Genomic DNA, 17,779 nt, shown 5'->3' on the forward strand with positions numbered 1-17,779 from the left:
CTAAATCTTATTTTTTGTTAATGTCATTGGCCAGTAGAGGGTGTGGTTATACATCAAAGAATAATATTGATTAGATATGAATGAACCTAAAATCAGGTGAACCTCAGTTTTCTATTGAATGAATACACAATAGAAATCAAGTTTGTTTCATAATGGTAAAACCCTCAATTTGAGTTCTATGAACTTTCCAAAAAATGTGATCAATACCAGCAATGTTTGATAGATCAGTCAGAAATGTAGGGGGGGTTGTTGCAAAGCAGATCTTGCTCATGTGACCAGCAGAACAAAATCTGCTTTATCTGCTTTAGTCCAGATGTTCAGGTTTTTCCCCAAATTCTGCAGTATATATAAATTTGCCATCAGATTTTATTGATCCAATTTGATGGCTTGATTTTTATTTTTTATTTTTTTAACTTTTGGATGTCAACATTTGATTTAATCTGAATACTTGAATTTTGTATCTCCTTAGTTTTTGTTTTTTTTTGCCGATGATAACTTCCTGGTGAAATTGTCACTGAAAAAGCTCATCGTGGTAGTTTTTTCAAATTATTGCATCTGAATGAGGAAAGTAAATCCATTGTACAGACATGGATGAACACAAGGACACTTAATGCTGGTGGTGTAAAGCAGAGTTAGTCCAGCTCAGCTCTGTGGTACACTACAGCACAGAGATGGGAGAGGGGGGAGGGATGCCATGCAAAAGACCACAAGGTTTCACAGCGTCATACAACTACGTTTAATCAGATTTTGCTCATTAGTACAGAAAAAGGAGAAATGAAGATGGGGACTACAAACTCTGAAGCAGTAGTAAGCATTAGCAGCATCGAGCTCCATGTTTTCCAAAAATGTCCAGAGGTCTGAGTCAACAGTGTGAAAAGCCTCGTCGAGATAGAACCAGTGTTAGAGTCAGGAAATAAAAACCAGAGGAAATAAAAGCACAGATGCCTTCATTAAAAAAAGAAAGAAAATCACAATTACAAGTAGTGGGATGTTTGATTTGAAATAAAGAAAAAGCACATTACCAGTCTTTTTTTCATCTAGTTTGCGATCACAACATGATAAGACCTACAGTGTTTACCTACCCAGAGAACGCCCATGAAGCATAAGTGAATATACAGTATACTATCCAAGTCTACTTACATGAAATACATACGGTTATCTATAGAGAGGAATATAGAAAATGGTTGCCATCATCCAAATCATGATCTTTTTCAGTTGCACATACATTTAAGTTTTATATTTCAGGTGTTAATTCTTTTGTTACGTGAAGGGAGAAGTAAAATAAAAGAAGGCCAGGAGATGGATAAACACTGTGACTGAATAATACTGAGGAGAGAAGACGAGTGGAGGACGGTGTCAGCTGAATAAACTGTGAGATAAAGGTCAGCCACTAATAACTCTCACATGAGCAGTGGAGTCGTCAGGATGAAGAAAACACCACACAATCTGCATGAATTCTACTAAATGTTATTTCGGGAAATATGGTTATTTACTAGTTAGCTTAGCCACTTAGCACAAAGACTGGAAACAGCGGGCCTGGCTTGGTAAACAGTTTAGGAAACGTCCACGTCATAACTCACTGATGATGTCTTTTCTGACGCCACATAAAATAAAGTGTAGAATGAAACATTACAACATTGTGTGTTTTACTTGTTCGTGAATATAACTAAAGGAAGTCAATTCCTAGCTTTATGCTAAGCTAATCATCTTAGCACAAAGACTGGAAACAGCTAATCTCAATGAAACCTGCAGACCAGCATCTCAGTAAAAGTTTTACATCTGGTCAGATAGATTTAGTTTTACTTGTCCTCTGACGAAACTACTACTAATAGTCGTAAACTTGTCCTCCATTTTTTTACAGCGTGGGTTTTGCATGAAATACAGAAACAATAAGCATGTTGAGTTGTGGAGGTGCAGGTATGGGCAGATTGTGTCCCCCTCTCTTTCCTGTCTTTATGCTAAGCTAACCAGTTTAGCATAAAGACCGGAAACAGCTTACCTAGCTTTAAAAACACTTCCAAAAAAAAAGAAGCCTAGCAGGAAATGTTTTCGGACCATTATTCCCTTACGCAACATGTTTCCACTTTGGTTTCACTTTGAAATATAAGGCAGACGTGTTACTTTCTAGCTATTCCCTCGTTATGCTAAGCTGATCAGCAGGAACTGTACGTGAATAAACATATTTCCCAAAACTCAAAATAAGGGTGAAGATGAGGAGAGGAAATGGAAGTAAGACAAACTACATGATACAGTGCATTTCCATATTACAATCATACTTAGATACAATCACACCGGTGCACTCTGCAGGATGGATGGCCTGGAGGGGGAGGGGGGGGGACGTGGCTGTTTGCTGTCGAATATCTCACAGGTGAGGAGGCGTCCACTGCACAAAGTGACTTTAGTACAGTTAGTGGGTTATAGTAGCAGTAGTAGTAGCAGTAGTAGTAGCAGTAGTATTGGATTAGCAGAAGCAATGTAAATGATCAGTGGTGTTGTCCATCCTCCACAATTACATCACAACTGCGTTTACGCTCCATTCTGCCACTTTTATTTTATTGCCCATTCATTTGTTTACATCGCGGATCACTTAAACATCACCAACCGGTTGTTTGTGACTATATATATATATATATATATATATGTTTTTTTTTCTCTGTAGATCATTTTCACACTAATGTAAGCAACATCAGCGAGTTAACACATAAAGCTTAGCATTTCAAGAATCGAGACACTTTAGTAACAATATTACAAAGTTCTTGTTTTTTTTTTCAGCTTCAAGAAAAATGAAAAAAGTGAACAAACGAAACAAAATAAACTTTTTAAAGAATTAGCTTCATAAAATTAATTTATTCCAAGTAAAAATACAAAATAATATTAATGACATTGACCAGATATGAAAGTCTCCCCCAGAAACAATTATTAATGGTTGAGAAATAAGTCTGAAAAAAAAAAATAGAAATGAAATAAAAATTAAAATATGTAAAATATGTTTAAATTCTTTTCTTTTTTAGCAAAACTTTCTAAAAATAATGAAAATTTCTCAGTACAAAGGCTACATTACTACTGGAAGGTACTAGCAGGTAGAGTAGGTAAATACACAGTAGAAAATGATTTTAGTGAATCACAATGCTTGCAATGAAAATAATTCTGCAATAAAGATTTTATGCCTCTTTTTTTTTTTTTCTTCTTTTCTACAAACAGTACAAACAGTATTGCACATTACAACAAAGAGTCAAGGTTCTGAGCCTTAAAAAATGGGACTAATTCAAGTCTTGCGTGAATAGAAGAAGGCCACCGGTCAATTGATGCACCTTGGGGGCTTTCGGTCAAGTTACAGGTGAAAAGACTTGTGTCTGTTTAGTGTTAAAAATAACATTCTCTTCTCTTTAACCTCCAGCTCTTCAGTGACTCAAAACAAGTCTCTTTTTGTCATGTCACGCTAACAAATCAGGGTCATGTCGCTTTTTTTTCTTTTTTTTGTACAAAAACAAAAGGGAGCACATACTTATAGGAAACATAAAAAACTTCTCTTAAAAAAATAATGAACAGAAGATCTCTTTCACAACTCTGGTCAGCATAGTAAATGATTGATTATAAATATACAAAAAACGTGGGAAATATGTTCAGTTTTCTCTCTGAGCACCTGATCGATTTTTCTCTAAAGAGATCGTCTCGGATGTTTTAATCCAATTTGACCGATTGGGACACTCACCGCCGTGATAAAGTACTCTCACTAACTACGTCATTATATTAGTTAATAAAGCTCCTTCAGTTGTTGTCTTTTTCAAAAAAATAAATTCTTAAAATAAAAGCAAATAAGATTAAATGATAAAAATAAGAAAACAAATCAACCATCTGTTAAATCACTTCTCTCGAATAATTAAATTAATATATATTTTTCTCATCTGAATAAACTTACTTAGAAAATATCAGTTTCTCTCCTAATATATTTCAAAATTGAGGTATTGCAAAAGATCTTGTCAGTCAGAAAGCACGCCATGTATCTTCTGTTTTTTTGTCTTTTAACAAAAAGAACCGCTGACTGTCGAAAACTGTTCCGATACAAAGAGTAGTGCATAACAAATATCTATTGTAGAGAAGGGACGAACATAGAAAACCTGTCTGGGCGGGGGAAAGAAATGTCACAAAAAGCACCCAGAATATTCACTTTCATAGGGATACTTATTATTACTCATGGTTAGCCTCTTGTTTTTATATCTTCTCAGTAAAAAAAGGATCTTCTGCTTCAGTTTCTATGCTTTTTTTTTTTCTTGGACAACAAACATCTATCCTAAACCACCCAAAAAAACAGTTTGCGACTAAAACGAGAAAAGGGAGAGGGGACAGCGGGGCGCCAGCATGGGACAATCACAACTCACGAGAAACATAAAAAAAGAATTAGAATAACGGGTAAGGGGATGGGGGGGGTGACACGGGTTAACTCGCAGTGATGTAGGACCCTTCATCAGATTGTCCACAAAACTGCTAAAACCAGTGTAACTTGCCCCCCCCTCTCCTTTGACCCACTCCCCAACCCCAGACCCCCCAAGCCAGAGCCGCCTGGCCTCCAGCAGCCAATACTTAAGTTTCTATATCATGATTCATAACCACCCCTTCCCCACCCTCCCACGCCGTCCTGTTCAAACTGCGCACCATACCCTTTTTTGATAAAAACAAAAAATATATATATTTTATATATGTCCACCATTTTTTAAGCAGGTCCATTACTTCAAGCTTTGCAGGAAACAAACAAAAAAATCTGGATAAATATGGTAAACCCCACCCACAACACCCCGCCCCGCCCTGCCCGACCACTCCCAGCTCGCATATCTGCACATTCTGGCAATGACAACCCCCGCCCAATCCCACCCCGCCCCTCATGTAGTGAGAGCATGTGCAGAGCTCCGTGTATCAACCTCAAGTCTCCAGTAGCGTCCACGTTTCGTCCTCTAACCTCACCCCCACCTCCCACCTCCCTCCCACCTGTCCCCGTCTGCCCTGGTCTAAAATCGACTGCGTCGTCGGCGAGCAGGCGGCTGTTCGCCCCGTGTGTTGTCAGGCGGTCTGTAAAAAGTCGAACGTGTAAGCTCTTTGGTTGCATTGTGGGACGTAAACGTGCATTATTTCTTTTTTTGTCAACGGTGGAACAAACCAACAAACAAATAAACCAAAAAACCCTCAGTTCTCAGTTTAAGCTCACATTGTTGCGTCTTCTCTTCAGATCAGACTCGGTGTTTGTAGGCCTGTTTGTGTGCGTATAGCCGTCCTTGTGTTTGTGTGTGTGTTCGTGTGTTGAGAGGCTTCTGTGTATCCTGGTGTAAGTGTGTGTGTGTGTGTGTGTGTGTGTGTGTGTGTGTGTGTACGTACAACAGAACATATATACTGCACGTGTGCATACACTAGTTATGAAGTTTCACAGGACTTCTATGTCGGACATTAACGACAGTTAAAGCGAATCACAGTTCTAGGCATACTCAGACCTAACTACATACTGTATAAAAAATTGCACAATTATATCAACAATCACTGCAAAAAGTACTTCACCTATCATAGACAGTTTTAAATGGTAATCCTACATTTAATTTGATTTGTGATTATTAAAAGTATTTTCCCCTCCTCGCTGTCTGGATGTGTGCACCTCCTGTTTGTGCAGGAACTATCAGCTCTGGCTGCGCCGCGGTGAGGCCCGTCAGCCTGACCGTCGACGCAGAGCTCCCATGATTCCTTTGACCAGTTTCCGTCCAGTTTCAGAGTCGAATGTATGCCTACAGTGTATTGTGCAAACATGGGCAGAATTGAATAGTAGACATGATACTGAAAAGTGTATTGCATGCAGCAACCTGATTGAGATAAACATGCAGTTAGGGGCGACCCACCCCGACCCCGCCACAAAGGTAGCCATCGTCGTCCAGGGGCGCCCCCTCCCCCTGGGATAGCTCGTCGGTGCTTCTCTGGATCTGTTGTTTAATAAACCTTTGCCTGAATAAAGTACGTATGGTATCTGTTTATACCATGGATTTAGCAGCAAAGCTATTGCAGCATTACATTTACATAACACTAAAAAATAATGTTATTATAAAAATAAAGACCTAGATATTGAAAACAAAAATCTGATTGCGCGTTATGAGGTATTAATATTTTCAGAGTCAGAATTGAGAGCGAATATAGCCGTGTTATTTTTACTCTGGGCGATACGGGCCCACACTACTGGATAGATGTTAAATCTTGCTACATCTTATGCCACCTACTTTTCTCTGTGCGTTAATTTCACTTGCCTTTGGTAATTATGATCTTTTACTAGGGGCCATATAACTAAGTGCATGCTCCTGTTACATAAAATTCAAATTATCTATATATTCATATTTATATGTATAGATCAATATGAAACAAAAAATATATACTTTTTTTAAAATATTTGTACGGTCCCACCTCTGTCTCAGTAAGAGGGGAGGGGGGTCCAAGAGGACGTACCACACCACCCAGTCAACAGAGCGGGGAACTGAAAGTAGCCAGGTGTCGAACATGTGTGTGTGTGTGTTTAGTGAAATCTTGTGCCAAAGTGCAAATTCTACGCTGATAGACTTTCGCTTTTCTTTTCCCCCACAAAGCTTCATCAGAGGGGAACACCAGGCGATGAGTTCAGAGCCGCGAGGCATGAAGACAGTCCCGTGTGTTTGGTGGCATCCTTTTTTTCATGAGGTGTTTGTGGGGAGCAGGGTGGAGTAGATGAGGCTGTGTATTGTGGGAGGGGGTGTTGCAGTACTGTCCCAGGCTGTGGGATAGAAGGAGGCCTTTTTTTTTTTTTTAGGGGTCAGGTGTGGGTTCACCGGGGCAGGGTTGACTCATGAACCCCCCCTCAGCTCCAGCGGAAGGACACGTGTCGAGGACGGTCGCCCCCTTCCTTCACCAGTGGCTTGTGAAACTCTCGGCCGGCTCGCGAGTGGATGCTGGCCCAGCAGTACTCACAGTAGTACTGCAGGCAGGTGACGTTGGCACAGAAGAACGGGGCGAACTTCCCCCCGCAGCGTGCCCCCTGGCACTCGTCGCACATCTGGTCATCCAGGACGTATGGCTTCACCTCCACCTGGGGAGGAGAAGCAGACGAGTTTAGTTTCTCATCTTCCACAAACACAGACCAAGACAAACAGTATTTTAATCTCATATTCTCCCTTAAAACAATCATCCTTCCAAATCAATCTTCTTCTTGAACAAAATACAATAATATTCCTGCCACTTGAGACCCCCTGAAAGCCTCAACAGCAAAATTCTGGAAATTGTTTTTAACAATTCACCTCAGCCAACTAAAAAACATATGACACTAGTTAAGTGAAGGGGCTGATGCTGTGATGGGAGGCTGCCAGCTGACCTGCTAATGATGATTGAAAAATACAAAATAAGAACAGAAATCTTCTGTTCTTTGCTCTTTGTCCCACAACAATATGTACAAAAATATATATTAACGAAATAGACAACGCTATACAGCAAATATCAGTTGGTACTGAAGAAAATTAAATAATAACTCATCCCATCTGGACAGCATGATGCAAACAAAAACTGGGAAAAAACCAACACACACAAACTCCAAACAACACAAACACAAACTAAATTATTCCCAAAACCCAGAGTTCTTATAATGCCCTCAGTTCAACAACTTAAATAACCGGTGTTACTACAGATGTGCGTGTCAAGACGCTGCAGACTGAAAAAACACTGATATTCCACCCAATGGTCTCACAGTTAGTCCCGAACGTTTCTCCAAGCTAAATCCTCCTCTGTAGTGACAGTTTTCTAAAATAAAACCTCAGGTATCCTCCCGTCGTCCGGTGAAATGAGTTTGACCGCTGAGCCAGGAGACAAGAAATGAGAGCTCCGTCTCCATGGAGACGTCTCGGTGCACGAGTGGGCAGGGCTGGACGCTAACCTTGTTATAGTGCGGCCACAAAATGAAAGGTTATCGAATCCTCCGACAGTGTGAGGCAGCTACAGTGCAAAATGCAGAGGAGGAGGAGGAGGAAGAGGACACGCAGGAGCTGAAGCTATTAAACACCAACATCAACTCAGTGGACAGGACGCAGGGGTGATGAGCTTCTATGTGCCATCATCAAGAGCCATTAGCAGTTAATGAACTTATTAATGACAGAAAGAGAGAATGAGAAGGAAAAGTGGCAGCAACAGGCGTCTTTGTTCCACAGCAGAACTCTGAAGTCAAACCACAGTGATTCTCAAGGACGTCGTCCCCCTGTGCCCCAGTCTGACTCCTCAGTCTGACTCCTCAGTTTGACTCCTCAGTTTGACTCCTCAGTTTGACTCCTCAGTTTGACTCCTCAGTCTGACTCCTCAGTTTGACTCCTCAGTTTCTTTCAAAGTGATAATTCTGTCATCATAAAAAGAGTTTTTTAATGAATTATTTATAGTGCAAGTCAGTAATGTGACCAACGGAAGGGGGAGGGGGGGTCATGGTGTGATTATTTGATTGTTGTGTAGGTGTGAATGTGTGTGTGTGCATGTGGATTAGTACATAAAGGGGAAAAGCAGGAAAGAGGCAGTTTGACAATATTGTTTGTTGCTGACTGGATTGCTGTTTGCCTGTTACCTGCTTCTCCAGGCTGTTTCGGTGTTTTTGTTGTGACGCATTTTTGAAGGAACGTCTTTGTTCACACCCTTCAAGTGTTATTTGTATTCCGCACAGCTCCAGTCATAATAAAGACACTCCCACAAAGAACCCCCGCTGAAGATAGCTCGTGATAGCCCGGGTGTGGTGGACGGCCCCGCCCTTCAGAGGCTCGACTTCTTGGCCGACTACCAGTCTCTCTCGGTCACGATCTGTCCCACTGCAATTGGCCGGCGAGCCTAAAATAACCAGGCTGCAGCACAGCCCTGAGTGGCTATACATGCATAGGGAACTACTATAATTAAACCGACCCTATGTGTCTGCAACTTGAAACATCTGTCGGGAGTCCCGCAGCCAAAAGCCGTGGTGATTACACAGCCAGGCCCAGCCTTCCGTTATTGCAGGCTGCGCCGAGCAGTTGGCTGAAAACACTGCTATAATGAAAGCTGTGATACATGGGAGAGGGCTCGGGCAGAGTTCAGCTCTGATGCATGCCATAGGAATGACTGTGGAAACCTCAGCTGTGGTGGGGACCCTGCTTTCTGTCAGAGGGAGGATGTTGTGAATGAGGTGAACCCGCTCACCCTTTTGTCGATGTCATTGTGCTGCAGCTGAACGAAGCGAGCGCTGATGGCAGCGATGTAGCTCTGCTGATTGGAGAAGGCGACGCGGCCGGCTCCCTTCGGGTATTTCAGCTCCGGGTCGGTGTCGATGCCGGCGTAGCAGACGCCGCCGTACAGCCGGTCCATGATCATAGCCAGCTCCACTGAGGAGAGCGAGGGAAGAGAAGACGAGAGGGGGAGAGATGATTAGTGCTGCAGCCAGTCCTCACTCCTCTCAGGAGTTTTTGTGAGTTAAAGAGTGTTTTGCTCTTGCTTTTGTTCTCGAATTGAAAAGCCTTCAGTGTCTTTAAAAAAAACACAGAAAAGGTTTTACTTTAGTGATCGACACGGTTATTAACTGATGTCAAAATCTACCCTATTGCACTATTCATAAGAGCAGCAGTCTCAGTCTGCTGGTATAATTAGTTGGGGGTCACATTGCACACAAGCCAGCGATGTTTGTCTTTCGAACAGAAAGACAGAGCCTTCCATTACACCATGAATTCTTAACATGACGACCATTTGGCTCATGTCCTGGAAACCCAAGTAGAGGATTGCTTTCTCTCAGGGAGAACTTTTCATTACAGCCTCCAGCCTCTGTGCTCAATGCCAGTCAATGTTATGAATACAATTTAGAGGCTTTTGGGGTATAAGAAACGGAAGATATTCCATTCATATTAGTCAGTTACCTGCACGCAGGGGCCGTGGCACTCCTCCCACAAAGATGGTCTTGCGGGGGTCCAGAGGCTGAGAGCCATCCATGACAAAGTCACTGTCGCTCAGGTTCCAGGGACGGATCTGGACCTGCATATAAAAGAAATGGGAGGAAAATAAGGGGTTGTTAGTTTTCTGCCAAAAGCTTCGTAATGTTTGGTTGAAGAGTAGAATGACTGTATGTGATGTGCCTGATGGTGGTGGGAATTTACACTGAGATAGGAATGATGAGGTGTGGTATCATGGGTTCGATGTTGGGCCCCCCAGGTCCCTTTTGCCCGGGGCCCCGAAAGTCCCTTGACACGCTCCAGGAATTTAATGCAGTAATTTAGAAGAATGTGTGGCCTAGGTGCTGGACCCCAAATTGCCCCTGACAGCTATGACTAGAAAGGTGTGATATATAAAGTCATCCTAAAAAAATCAAACAGAAAGAAATCCATAACTTGTCTCGTACTTTTATCTCCAAATATTTCTTCACGATTAGATTTTAGCAAAAAAAATGATGCTCCTAAAAAGAAATGCATTTTAGGACAGATGTCCAAATATACACCGACTTTCATTTCATGTTCTGCCACTCACCGGTTTGTCTTTGATGGTGGGACTGGACACACACAGGTACAGTTTGCCATCCTCCTCGATGCAGGCGTCAATTAAGGCCTGAACCGAGGTCTCTTCCTGGAACAGCAGGAAGGCGTAGCCTGCAAAAGAAGAGGAGACACAGTTTAAAATAAAAAAGCAGATGTTCAGAAACTACACATGCTGTACTTCAAGTCACAACCTTGTGACTATGACAATTTAGAGTTAATCTATATTTGCAGTTTCTACATTGTACAAGTCACAATACGATGACTAAGCCTTATTCTTTTTTCCTTGTAACTCATACTTTGTCCTTGTGGTCTGTTCTTCTGTCCTCATTTTGCCACGCCTGCCTCCATAAGCTGCTCTGCACCCGCTGCCCCTTACTGCTTGCGCTGCTGCAGATTAAATGGCTAAGAGTGCCCCGCCCACTCCTAAAGCAACCATGCAAAATTGATCAGCCTGACACACTGCAGATCTTCCCAGAAAGGTGGGTCACATGGAGAGAGTTTGGTGATGTTTTTGTAATGCAAAAAAAGTCACTCTGTACTATTGAATTATTAATCATCGAGAGAGGAGGCCTTATCCAAGGTCAGAGCTATTGAGGCGTTTTGGGACAGACAGAGAACCAACTCAATAGTTACATCCATCACTCAGCGCTGCGGGGTCGGCGAGCAACAGGGATGTGATTTATAGTCTGATCAAAAATGAGCACTGCACGCGGAGAAAAGAGGAAAAAACAAGCAGAGAGCCCAAATGGACTTTTAGTCGGCCCAGAGATAAACCTGAATATAAATGCAATACAAAAAGCAAGTGAACACAGTCGCCTGTGAATGGGTTGTAAATTATTACTGTCTTACTCTGATTATGTTCGCAGGAGCCCAGCGCCACCTGTGGCACCCATGAGTCAGGGGAATATGAGCTGCTGTCTGAGCACAGCAAGTGGGATCGGTAGATATGCACAAGTGCGCACACACACACACACACGCACACACACACAGAGTCTCCAACTCTAAACTCTCCATTTGCAGCGTCTCTTGGGAACACTACAAAAGCCATGTGTTCCAGTGCCTCTTGAGAAGCCGTCTCTCAGTATCACCCTTGTGCACACACAACCTCAAATCCACACACACTGATTGTTGAACACAGATTCAACAAAGGCATGAGTGAAACGTTCATGTTGGGAGGAAGGGTGCAGGTGTATGCTGCTGTAGAGGGAGGGGGGGGAATGCGGAGGTGGGGAATAAAAGCAGGATGAGAAAGAAAGGGCAGCGAACATCAAGAGGTGGAAAAAGGCAGGTGGAAAAAGGCAGGTGCCTAAGCAGGCGTGTGTCCTCATTGAGGTTCGCGAAGCTGCTGCCCCGACAGACGGCTTTTGTCTCTGCGAGAGTGTGTGACGTGTGTTTTGGTGCATGTGACATAACCCCCATCACAATGGCTCTGCTCAAACCTGCCATTCATGGACGGCTTGGACAATGGAGGGTTGAGTACAGGTGTGAATGTGCCACGGGCCCAGTTCAGACCTGGTATTAATATCCCTCCCTCTTTAGTTAAAAGAAGAGAATTGGGCATATTCAGTGAGTGTGTGAAATTTGGTGCAGCTTGACTGAATTTAAGTTGAGCCTTGGCGGAGTGACTGAGGAACATTCTAGTGATCGATAACACTCCAGGGACTCTCCTCTGTCAATCAAACCCGCCCCATTTTAGATAAATGGTTGTGATTGGTCCAATCTGTCCCAGGATGGATTGAAATCTGTCTGAACTGGAGGGGTCGTACCCATCTGGAAATAAACATGAGCCTATGGGATTTGGATCAACACATCATTCACAGTGACATAATGCATATAATGGGAAGACAAGTAACCACAGAGGCTCTGGCTAATTCAAAGTTTTTAGCGGTTCCTGTAATGAGCCCTGTAGAATCTTGAATTTTTTCTGGGAGGACAAACTCTATACCATCGCAGGAAAAACTAAATGTTCACACTGCAAAACTAACGGCAATCAGCAGCTGCAAGTCAACAACTAATCTCTGTCCTTTTGTAATTGGTCGACACAGAGCCTTCGTCGTGTTTGTCCACGTGCCTCGTCATCACACGACATAAGACCCCAGACTCTGTGTTGCTGGGTTACATAAAGAGGGTTTGTCACTGGGAGAAATCATGTGGTTTAGTACTGACATCCCCCTTAGAGAAAAAAACTGCAGTCTTGCATGCACACACACACGGGCACACACACACACACACACACACACAAAAACAAACAACGTGGAAAGGCAGCGCTAGCCAGCAGCTCGTACAGTCTGAGAGAGGGAACAACGAGTTCCATGACCCAGGGCAGGAGAGAGGGAGAGAGAGAGAGAGAGAAGGAGGGGGAGAAGAGAGAGACACACATGGGAAGTGTGGGAGGGGGAGTGAGAAAAGGAAGGGAAAGAGGGCATGAATGAATGACTGCCATACAAACAGAGAGGCATGTGAGGGGATGAGGGAGCAGGAGGAGTGAGGGGGGATATGAAGGCAAAGCTGCTACTGTAACCAAGTTATAAAGCTTAAGTTACAAAACCACTGCAACAGGTCTGGAGAGTGAGAATGACAACCACCACACTCAATTTCACACTGACAGGGCCGAGATAGTGTTGTGATGGCTTCCATTACATCATTCAAAACACCATCCATCCACACATTGGCTACAACACTTCAAGGGTCGCAGTGGACGGGGTACACCAGCATATCACAGGGACAACATACACAGACAGACAACCATTGACAGGCACATAAACACCTACGGACTGAGTTTAGAGTCCCTCAATCTAAGCTTCATGTCTTTGGACTGTGATAGGAAGCTGGAGAAAACCCACATGGACATGGGGAGAACATGCAAACTGCACACAAGAAGACCACCAGGGGGATACCAGTTTTATTTATGGAAGAAAAAAAGAGCTTTACAATGATGCAGACCCCTGTAGGGGTGTCCGCATAGTAATCATCCTATACAGGTCTGATTTATATAAGTAAGCCATTTTCAGACATGAACTCCTGAGCCAATTGGTTCTGGACTTTCTCCAGTTTGCCTTCTTACGTGAAGAATTCAGCAGCAGATTCACTGCTCAGACGCTGAAAACAAATAAATCTACGGAGCGTTCAGGTGAGGGGTGGCGCAGCATGCAGGAGGAGGAATCTAACGTAGAAATCGCTCAACGGAATCACGTGTTTTTGATTAAAGCACATTGACACCATCATCGGCCCCTTATCACCAGAACCTCTCTTAATATCTTTGTCGATGTCTTCTGCACAATTTAACCTAAAAGAAGATCCATCAAGTTTCCTGCTCCACTTTATAATTGTGTGCTTTTCAAGATCCCAGGTAATCTTCTGTGCTTAATAAAATATCACAAAAATATATATCTATATATCATCGAGATGAGGACTTTACTCTAAAATGTCACTCTTAGCTTCTACAGTAATAAAGTTGAGATCGAGACAGTGTGTGCTCGTGATCAACAATCCAAACATCATGGCAAAGCTTTTCATGAAAATGCAGCTTTGCCAGAAGCCCTCCATTACAGCCGACTGTACCAGATTCCATGGGCACTGTGCCACATTAACGCTCTGATATTTAGTCTGAATGCTGCTGGCGATCTGTCCTTTTTTCCATCTGCCTTGCGCACTGCAGAGGCTTATGCCATGGGAGGAGAACGCGGATCTGCAGTGGCTTGTGTCTGAGATTTATGGGGTTTTGCAGCTGAGCTCCCAGCACTGTCCTGGGAGGGAGAGAATACATACATCTGCATGATTTTTCCAGCGTGCACAGCCATGTTTACAGACCAACGATAGGCAGAGTGCCGTCGTGGGTTGCCCAGACAAACTGATGACAGAAGTCTTTCCTGCAACGGAGGCCAGCAGTCTGACTCATGGGGAGAGAAACAGTTACCTCAACAGCAACCTGATGACAATTACTGTAAAAACAGACATTAACTCACTAAGTGCTCCCACACAACCACAGAAGTGCAACCTAAAAATAGTATCAGGCTATAGGCTTTACGGTAAACAGGAGACAGGTATTAATGGAATAATTAAAGATAATTCTCACGTCTGTACATTTACAAAGACTGGAGGGAAGGGTGGGGGTGAAAGTATTGTTGTGTCCAAAGAGTAAGAAAATCTGCGGCACCTCTAAATCTCACTAATTAACACTCATAAACTTACTTGTAAATTTAATTTGAACAAACTGAAACGGAAAAAAATAATGTTGTGGTTTTACCAGGAGGTTTTTATGAGCTGGAGTATTTCTTGGCTGAAGGTCAGTACCAAACTAACCTGACCTGGGTCATGGCTTTAGCTTTAGTATCAAATTCACACACACACCGGTGGTATCTATCTACTCATTTCTTTCAGGTTAATATTTTTAAATATTAACTAATAAACCATCTATTTAGTTATGTAGAGCTTCATTTGATGATTTTATGGTTTTATTATTTATATTATATATATTATATTTATGATTAATATTTATCTTATTCTATTTAGTTTTATAACAATTTTAGTGTCGATCATCATTTATTTGACTATATTACTATTTATTTATTGACCTTATACTCTCTTTGTATAATTCATTATATGCTTCATATTTAGTTTGTTGTTTTATTGTTCATTTTTAACTTTCTTTTATTATCTTAACTTTTTTTACTGTTGTCTTTTCTATTATTGATTGCTTTGTTACGCATTAGTCTCTCAATCTGAATGTTTCAGTTCATTTTCCAATCACCTGTAAAGACACATTGAATTGCATTTGAAATGCCTGACAGGTCTGAAATCAGGTTTGATTGATTTATCTAACTCACAAAATACTAGCCCCAGACAGAATCCTCTGTAAAACGTTTTTGTGCAAATGAAATGAAATATGACACATGAATTAATGAGCTCAGTAGATGTTGTTAACCAGATTTTGCAAAGTCACGTTCTGCTATGAGACATGGCTGCCAGGGTAAAATCCGTTTTCTGTCTGCTCAAACGGATTCAGACATTTGCGTTCACACCTCCTACAGTTAAAGTTTAGAAAACTTCAGAGTTGGAGCGAATGTGTGAAAGCACTAAAACGCACACACCTAACTCTGCTCCAAAAGTCTGGAGGCAGTTTTCCGTGAAAGCACGGATGAAGCCAAACCCCCATGTAGACGATATATATCCCATGAGAGAGGGAAAATGAAATGTGCAGCGGGGCTGTAACTCTGCCACAAAATGTGAACAGACCAACTGCTGACTGCAGCTTCCACCACGAGGAGAGACGGAGGAGGAGGAGAAGAAGAGGAGGAGGGCTTGGCAGGACAGATAGGAAGGGAGACACAAACATCTGCTCTCCCATAAACAAATGCAGACCCTGAGGCTTTGGAACAATTTGAGAGTAGACCGTTATGGAGGAGAGGCGGGGTGAAACCAAGCTTCGCTAATCAACTCAATTTGAAGAAGTCACTCGGTGGATTTAATACTAGCGAGAGGGCGAAAAGATAAAATGAGGCCTGAGAAAAACAGTCACTAATCACTACATAGTCCACTATGTTGTCAATTAGCCATTTTGTAGTGCTGGGCGAATGTTCAGCTTAACTTTGAAACTGTATATAGTGGACTCACTGTATCTCACAGTGCATCATGAAAAGTAGGGTACAACCTGTGGTCACAAACTGAGCAATATATACCATCATGCATTGGGCTTGCTGCGTTGACAGGCACACAAACAAGAGGGGAGAAGGGAAGCACAACTCAGCCTTCTCACTCTGGCAAATCTACTTCTTTGTCATAGAAAAAATATCTGAATTATCGTGAGGATAAAGACAGACAGTTTATATTTGGCAGGATTTAAAAAAAAAAAAGTTGGTTTTAGAGAATGTTCCTAATATTTCCGATGGCGTAGTTTGTTTTTTAATGACCAGCAAATCTGTGTGGAAAAATATGTAATAAGAGGAGAACAGCAAATCACAGAACAAACTGCAGCAAACAAGTTTATTTCTACATTTAAACATGGCTGTTCCAAGTGGTTTTCACCTAAAAGGTATTAATAGTAAGAATCAAATAAACATTTAAAATGTATTATGAGATTTTCCACTGGCCCACATTGAGTGGTGTCTTTTCTTTTTCTGATGAGCTCACTATATAAACTTCTATAGTGAAGTAGGGGGTAGTGAATGAGTGGGTGATTTCGGACACAGCCAAAGTGTAACTGTCGTCACTGTAGCACGTCTTTGCTGCCACATTCATATCAAATGGAAAAGATGAAAAACATGGACCTTTAATGTTTTAAAGGTACATTTTGTCCTAGGATATTATAAAAAAGGCGATCAATATCAGTCAATAGCAAACCTCAGCTGTGACCTTTCGAAACCTTCAAACAAGTGTGACACACTGTCATTGCAGTGTGACGTGAGCATTAGCATTTGTAGCAGTTTATAGCTCCCGGCACTCACAACATGGCCTCCCCCTCTTCCTATTCTCAGTCACAGAAAGAAATAGCTCCCAAACATTTCTTATTATTAGTCTTATCGTATTTATTTTATGACAATTCTCATATAAATCATTAGATCATTGCAACATGATCCTGAACACAACATCATCTTTATTTTCTCACAAAGGTGATATAACAAATATCCTCTACACCTCAGGAGATTCATTTGGAGCAGTGTTTCTGGAGACAGGATAAATGAAAGATCTTTGAAGATCTGTTTTGTTCTCCACCAACTTGAGTACACAGTGTACAGTGGTTGTTGCAAACAGCTGCTCGCTTTGACTGGAAAAGAGGTTGAAGAAAGTGTTGGAAATAAACCAAACCAGTAAAGATGTGGTTCCCGAGATCAAAGCAACAAGCTAAAGTCTGCAACAGAACTGAAGAGAACTACAAATTTGAGTTTTTGTAACAATTTGACCTCTTTCTGCAAATGCATTTGATTAATCTGACCATTGTTGATATAAAAATATTGATGAATGCAGCTTTAATGTCCTAACATGAAATGAGCGACAGTGCAGAGTGTTGAAGAACATACATCATGGGTTACATACTGCAGCATCAATCTAGACTGGGAAACAAAAGACTTAGGTCCAGAGAAGGGAGCAACTCTGCTAACTTCAAACCTACAACAGACCACTGGAATGTATCGAGAGCGTTAGGGGACAGTGAAGGCAAAATGTATTTTGTGTTGGGACTGTACAAAATGACTGTGGTGCGGGACGAAACACAAAACACTTTCCCATACCTTCCAGAAAGTCCCTCGAGTTCATGCAAAAACTCACAA

The 17,779-nt window shown here is 42.0% G+C and overlaps 1 protein-coding gene across 13 annotated transcripts in view; it reads right to left on the minus strand.

Moving 5' to 3' along the window:
• Positions 1-5,086: 5,086 nt before the first annotated feature.
• The window catches only part of cpeb3 (cytoplasmic polyadenylation element binding protein 3), a 40,883-nt gene continuing 28,190 nt past the window's right edge, over positions 5,087-17,779 (minus strand). For all 13 annotated transcript variants that reach the window (XM_020098415.2, XM_020098446.2, XM_069539165.1 and 10 more), the window contains 4 exons: positions 10,507-10,625; positions 9,903-10,017; positions 9,196-9,377; positions 5,087-7,084 (listed from right to left, as the gene is read on the minus strand). In XM_020098415.2, the coding sequence (XP_019953974.2) occupies positions 6,857-7,084; positions 9,196-9,377; positions 9,903-10,017; positions 10,507-10,625 (644 nt within the window). In that variant the 3' untranslated portion in view covers positions 5,087-6,856. The remainder of the gene's footprint in view (positions 7,085-9,195; positions 9,378-9,902; positions 10,018-10,506; positions 10,626-17,779) is intronic.

Source organism: Paralichthys olivaceus, chromosome 14, assembly GCF_024713975.1.
Source record: "Paralichthys olivaceus isolate ysfri-2021 chromosome 14, ASM2471397v2, whole genome shotgun sequence".
In the NCBI taxonomy this organism is placed as follows: Eukaryota; Metazoa; Chordata; class Actinopteri; order Pleuronectiformes; family Paralichthyidae; genus Paralichthys; species Paralichthys olivaceus.